This window comes from Gavialis gangeticus, unplaced genomic scaffold (assembly GCF_001723915.1).
Source record: "Gavialis gangeticus isolate Ggan-Ray unplaced genomic scaffold, GavGan_comp1, whole genome shotgun sequence".
NCBI lineage: Eukaryota > Metazoa > Chordata > Crocodylia > Gavialidae > Gavialis > Gavialis gangeticus.
Window position 1 is genome coordinate 172993175 of NW_017729022.1, and position 7159 is coordinate 173000333.

The 7159-nt window shown below is 47.1% G+C and overlaps 1 protein-coding gene across 1 annotated transcript in view; it reads left to right on the top strand.

Annotated features, from left to right (window-relative positions):
* The window catches only part of LOC109296500, a gene marked incomplete at its 5' end in the record, with an annotated part of 27588 nt that overhangs the window by 14499 nt on the left and 5930 nt on the right, over window positions 1-7159 (top strand). The window contains one exon of the mRNA XM_019515911.1: window positions 4268-4399. Coding sequence (XP_019371456.1) covers window positions 4268-4399 — 132 coding nt within the window. The remainder of the gene's footprint in view (window positions 1-4267; window positions 4400-7159) is intronic.

Genomic DNA, 7159 nt, shown 5'->3' on the forward strand with positions numbered 1-7159 from the left:
GTAAGCAACCAGGCCGCAGCAGCCATGAGGACTGCTGCCTTCCACTGGGGAACCAGCATTTGATTTTTAGTCAGTTTTTTCCCCCACAGATTTCACAGATATTGCCCAATTTCATGATGTCCACAAAACTGCAAATTGAGTAGGTCCCTATTTATTGGTGCTGCATGTCATTCTGCACTCAATTCCAACTCCTTGTCATATAATCTTAGAAAATTAGGGTTGGAAGGGACTTCAGGAAGTCATGTAGTCCATCTTCCTGCTCAAAGCAGGACCATCCCCAACTAGGTCATTCCAGTTGGGGTTTTGTCAAGCCGGGCCTTAAATCCTCTAAGGATGGAGATTCCACTGTCTCTCTAGGTAATCCATTCCAGTGCTTCACCACCCTCCTAGTGAGAGAGTTTTTCCTAATATCCAATGTAAATCTCCCCTGCTGCAACTTGCTCCTTGTTCTGTCATCTGTCACCACTGAACACAGTTGAGCTTCATCCTATTTGGGACCACCCTTCAGGTAGTTAAAGGCTACTATCAAATTCCCCCTTAGTTTTATCTTCTGCAGACTAAATACGCCCAGTTCCCTCAGCCTGTCCTCAGAAGTCAGCATCCTTACTATTTTCATTGCCCTGCCTGCATCAGGCACCTCCAGGGAAGGAATTCTACCTGAACAACACATCAAAGAGCTACTCAACACAGTTCACAAAGACACTGTCATGGACCCAGAGGGACAGCCTTCTACCTTCAGCTCCCTCTGTGCAAAAATGAAGTTTATTTCCTACCTATGGGGTCTTTTTACCATCTTGTACCATCTATACTTTTCCCAGAGCCTGACGAAGGGACTTTGATCCTGAAAGCTTTTAGAAAAGGACAGTTTTCTTGCCATTTTCCAGTTGGTCTAATAAAAGGTATCATTTTGGGACCAAGAGTTTTAGTTTTTTGTATTGCTAAAGTCAAGGTATGTCACGTCCACTGCTTTTCCCACATCTACATAACCAGTTATCGCATCATAGTAAGCAATCAGGTTGGTCAGGTATGACTCTTTTCCAAGTGCTTAGGAAAGGACTCCTTGCAGACCTGCTCCATGATTTTTCCAGGATCCGAGGTGGGGCTGACTGGTCTGTAGTTACCTGGGTCCTCCATCTTCAGTTTCTTAACGATGGGCAATATATTTGCCTTTTCCAGGTGTCTGGGACCTCCCCCAATCGGCACAAGTTTTCAAAGATAATGGCCAAGCGCCCTGTAGTCATATCAGTCAACTCCCTCAGCACCCTTGGATGCATTGCACTTGGCCCTATGGGTTTGTATATATCCAGCTTTTCTAAATTAGTCCCTAATCTGTTCTTTCACCATTGAGGGCTTCTCACCTTCTCCCCAAACTGTGCTGCCTGGTGCAGTAGTCTAGGAGCTGACCTTGCCTGTGAAGACTGAGGTAAAAAGGGCATTAAATACTTCAACTTTTTCCCCATCTGTTACTAGGTTGCCTCCCCTATTTAGTCAGGGACCCACACTTTCCCTAACCTACCTCTTGTTAACGCACTTGTAGAAACCCTTTTTGTTGCCCTTCATGTCCTTTGCTAGCTGTAACTCCAGTTGCACTTTGACCTTCCTGAAAGAGACTTGGGGGTCATCATTGACCACAAAATGAACATGAGCCTTCAATGCGATGCTGCGGCTACTAAAGCGACCAAAACACTGGCTTGCATCCATAGATGATTCTCAAGCAAATCCCGGGACGTCATTCTCCCCTTGTACTCAGCCTTGGTGAGGCTGCAACTGGAGTACTCTGTCCAGTTTTGGGCTCCACAATTCAAAAAGATGTGGAGAAGCTTGAGAGAGTCCAGAGAAGGGCCACACACATGATCAGAGGTCAGGAAAACAGACCTTATGATGACAGGCTGACAGCCATGGGGCTCTCTAGCCTGGAAAAGCGCAGGCTCGGGGGCGATCTGATGGCCACCTATAAGTTTATTGGGGTGACCACCAGGATCTGGGGGAACATTTGTTCACCAGAGCACCCCAACGGATGACGAGGTGGAATGGTCATAAACTACTGTGAGACCGTTTCAGGCTGGACATACGGAAGAATTTCTTTACTGTCGGAGCCCCCAAGGTCTGGAACAGCCTGCCATCAGAGGTGGTTCAAGCACCTACTCTGAACACCTTCAAGAACAAATTGGATGCTTATCTTGCTGGGATCCTATGACCCCAGCTGACTTCCTGCCCTTTGGGCGGGGGGCTGGACTCAATGATCTTCCGAGGTCCCTTCCAGCTCAAATGTCTAAGAAATCTATGAAATTTCATCCTCGCATGCCCGAGCAATATCCTTATATTCCTCCCTAGTCATCTGTCCAAGCTCCTACTTCTGTTTAGCTTCCTTTTGTGCTTAAGCTCACTGAAGAGATCTCTGCTAAGCCAAGCTGGTCCCCTGCCATATTTTCTATTCTTCCTGCACATTGGGATGGTTTGTTCCTGCACCCTCAGTAATGTTTCTTTAAAATACATCGAGCTCTCCTGGTTTGCTTTCTAGGGATGTGTGAAACAGGCCGTATTTGATTTGGATTCAGATTCGGCCCAAATCGGGGACAGTGATTCAATTAATTGATTTTGATCACTGTCCCAATTTGATTTGGCCGAATCTGAATCTGAAGATTTGGAGAATCAGCGATTCAGCCATAGACACAACTTTAAATGTTTTGTTTTTTGTTTTTTACATACCTCGAGATATCAGGTGCAGCTTATGAGTGCTGTGATGCTGGGGTGGATGGAGCCTCACACAGGAGTGTGGGGTGGCCCTCTGTATGCTCAGTGACAGACCCGGAAGTGGACTGGAGGTACTTCCTGTCCACTTCCGGGTCTACAGCCAAGCACGCCAGGGACACCTTCCATGCTCTGCCAGCTCAGTGATTGGCTGCGGGGGGACCCTGGATGCCCTCCCAGACCCAGGAGGCACCAGTCCCCGGGGTGGGAGGGGTGTCCCCCGCACGCTCCCCAACGGACCCAGAAGTGGACCAGAAGTACTTCTGGTCCACTTCCAGGTCTGCTGCCAAGCATGCTGGGGACCCCCCCCCATGCTCCTGTGGGATGCTCTATCCGCCCCAGCATCTCAGCATTCATGAACCGCCTGTTATCTTGAGGTATGTAGAAAAAGCATTTAAAGCTGTGTCTATGTCCGAATCATCGAATCTCTCTGAATCTCTCCAAATCAATTCGGAGGGTTCTGATTTGATTCTGAGAGATTAAAGTGTCATTCTGATTTGATTTGGATTTGGAGATTCAGCCGCCAAATCAGGCCCAATCTCCACTGAATCAAATCAGTGACCGAAGCTTTGCACACTATTTTGCCCTACTGCTTTCCCCCTCAGACTGGCCTATTAGGGGATCCTGCCCATTAGTTCCCTAAGGGAGTCAAAGTATTCTTTTCTGAAGTCCAGGGTCCATACTCTGCTGCTTTCCTACCTTTTGTCAGGATCCTGAACTTGGTCATTTCTTGGTCACTGTTGCCCAAGTTACCATCCACTTCTACATCCGCCACCAATTCTTTCCTGTTTGTGAGCAGCAGGTCAGGAAGAGCATGGCCTCTTGTTGGTCTCTCCAGCACTTCCACCAGAAAGTTGTCTCCAATGCTCTCCAAAACCTTTGTGTTTTTCCTGTGCACTGCCATATTGGCCTCCCAGAAGATGTCAAGGTGATTGAAGTTCCCCATGAAAACCAGGGCCTGTGATCTGGAAACTTCTACAGGTTGTCTGAAGAAAGCCTCATCTACCTAATCCTCCTGATCTGGTGGTCTGTAGCTCACACCCATCACAACATCACCCTTGTTGCTCTCCCCTCTAATCTTAACCTGACTTTCAAGTGGCTTATCTCCAGTTTCATACTGGAGCTCTGAGCAGTCATACAGCTCTTTTACCTACAGCATAAATCCTCCTTCTCTTCTCCCCATCTGTCTTTCCTGAACAGTTTGTAGCCATCCATGACAGTGTTCTAGTCATGCATGCGATCCCACCAAGTCTCATCTTATCCCTATCTTCAGTGCTGTGTGTAGTTTTGTGCTGTCTATATTGCACTTTCATTTCAAACCACTTTTCTATGGAGGGCTTGCACTGGGACAATTCTTCTTGTCTTTGTGTTCACTTTGTATTTAGGGGGCTGGTTCTTGTAATGTTGATATATAGAGTGCTGAGTTGTGGGTCAAAGATAAATTCATATCTGAGTAACCAGTTTCCTTTGATTGTCTGTGGTATTCTTATCTCTTAATTTTTATCTATTGCTTCAGGTGGATAGGTCCCGCACATATTCCTTGGATGAATTTTATGAGGAGCAGTATCAACAAAACAAACAAGCTCTTAATCAGCTACAGACTTTCAGGGAGACAGTAATTAAATCCATTAAAAATACTTTTATGAGGGTAATTATTTGTCTTTTTTTATTTTATGGTTTTATCCTGTATCTTTTATTCCTGTTCATTTCCCTATCGGCCTAGATCTTATTTTGCTTGAAAGGTAACTAAGACTTAATTGCCTCTCTCTTTTAAACTTGTATGTGTCTCTTTCAGGAGAGCTGATTCTATTCCACATCTAATTTGCCTAGGTTTCCCATTCTTTCACTGGGCAGCCTAGTCACCTAACCTGCCCTGGAAGATGCACTTATATCTCTACTATACTGTTACTGAACAGAGTTATAGGTAGCCTGACTTGCTTCCATCATGTCAGTGTTCAGCTCGGTGGGCACCTATATGTGTGATGGACTTCTGCTCCGATGCTTGCTAATTAGCACATGTCGGAGCAGACTTTATTGAATCAGTTATGAGTCTGCTGCAGTGTGCTAATTAGTGCACTCCAGCAGCCTCCGCATCACATATATTCAGTGTCCCTATATTTCAAAATGGTGGTGGGAGTGTTTTAAACTAAAGCTCGTCAAATGAGCTTTAGTTAAAATGCCCCTGCCGCCATTTTGAAGCATGGGATGCTCAATATGTGACACTGCAAGGACTTTAATTAGACCAGCTTTCAGAGCCGCTGTAATTAAAGTGCTCCACTCCCCCTCCACGCCAGATCACATATATAGATGCCCTGTCTGACCAGCTAAGAGGGGAGGTTCCTTTTTGGGTAATGTCTCAGAGGAGAAGGCTACTAGTGTTTGTGTAACTGATAGCAGCCTTGAATTTCATGTACCATAAGGAGAGTTGATGCTGGTGCCCACTGTTGCCTAGTAGTCCAGGTACTTGCCCAAGAAGAAGGTTTGGAGTACTAGGCCATCTTGCCCTGAGGCTAGGGACAGACATTACACATAAACCAGTTTAAGTGGTCAGAAACTGGTTTAAACCTGTAACAGAACAGATGTTCAGTGCACATAAACCAGTTTGAAAATGGCTGAAACTGGTTTGAGATAAACCTGGTTGAATGTAGTATCAGACTTAACTGATTTGGGTCAAACCAGTTTATGCAAAGTCTGTCCCAGACCCCTTGCTGGTTTAAGTTAAACCAGACTCCCTCAGCATCCTGGCATGCTCTCTGGGCTGGGCTGGGTGGGGCTCTCTGCTCCACAGCAGAGCTGGCCCCTCCCCTCTGCTCCCTGGCTGGAGCTTGGCAGAGACTGCAGGTGTCTGCTTGGCTTTCCCCTGCTCCCCCCGTCCCCTCCCATCCCTACTCCTTGCTAAGCAGGGATTCCCCAGTCTCCTCTACCTTACACAGACACTTCTCAGCATTAGTGAGCAGACCACATGCTGGCTATGGTCCATGCAATGGCAGATGGGACAAAGCAGAATCAACAGGTAGCTGGTAATGTCCCTTTGTTACAGTGGTGATGCATAGGGGGTACATGTGCACCCCCTGAGAGGAGCGTTCCTGGGCAGGGGAAGCAGATGAGAGTGCTGGTGCCCCCGCTGAGAGCGCTGGCCAGGGAGTGCGCCAGGAGAAGCAGTCTCCCCGCAGCCAGTCTTGCTGACCTGAAAGTGCCAGCGGTGCCGCTGCCAGTTGCAGGTCACCGGGATTGGCCATGGGGATCTCCCCCCCCTTCCCCCCCCCCCCCCCCCCCCCCCCCGGTCTGTGGGATCGGCTGCAGGGGGACCCACTCCTCTGGTCGCAGACTGTCCACTGGGGGGGCAAGTGCCCCCCCAACTCAGGAGGCACCATTCTCCCATGCTCTGTTGTTTTCTTAATGGGGTGATAAACACTAAGTTAGGGGTTATAAACACTGTGTTTGTTATCAATTCCCTCCTGAGCTAGTCAGGATGGTGTGGGGGGGAGCCTTCCCTAATTAAAGTATTAGAGCAACCTGCCAGGGTCTGGCCATGCCCCTGCTCAGCTCAGCGGTGTGGAAGGGAAAGAAGAGCTGCTCTAGTGCACCATAGTTTCTAGCCTGAGCCACTGCAGGCATGTACCTGCATTTCTGGGATTTCTTTTTGAATGTCTGTCCCTAGCCTAAATGGGTTTTAACCCACATCACCTACATCCCAGGATAGGGGCTAACAACCAGTGCTGGCCAGGGGTGAAAGAAATCCTTCAGCCCTCCTTTTGAAGCTGGGCTTCTGGTTGGAAAGGAATGCAAGTCATGGCATGAGAAACAGGGCAAGAGGGAGTGTGACTGTGTGGTCCAGTGAGGAGAAAATTCAGTTTGTAAGAGGATAATCCTAGGTTCTGGTGCCAAGACTGTTTATGTATTTTGCATTAAATAGTCATTAGATGAAAATGATAACTGGTATTAAGAATAGGAGTTAGGATCCAGAATTTTCTTCCCTTTTCCCTGCTACCATCTGTATGCCATCCCCACAGAGCTTCAGTCGCATTCCTTCTTATTTGCTCCCTGGACTATTTTATGCATTATACATTAGATGACCATTGGTTAAAAAACAGAAATAACACTGTGAGAGCCATTTGAAGCCTCAAACCCTCAAGCTTCCAGAGCTATCCCATGTTCTGACTGTAGCCAGATGATTACTAAGAGTACAGTGAACAGAAAATAAATCTTTTCCTTTTAGTAGGACCCCAGGAGTTGGCTAATCATGACCTGCTTCCCACAATTACTCCATTAATTCCCAACTGACATAAAAAAGGTCTGTTCCTTCTTGACCTGGGTTTTCAGCCATGTGATCCAGAAAAATACCTCTCCCAAAACTTGCTCTTGTGACTGAAAATACCTTGGGAAGCTTTATTTGGTTTGATAGATT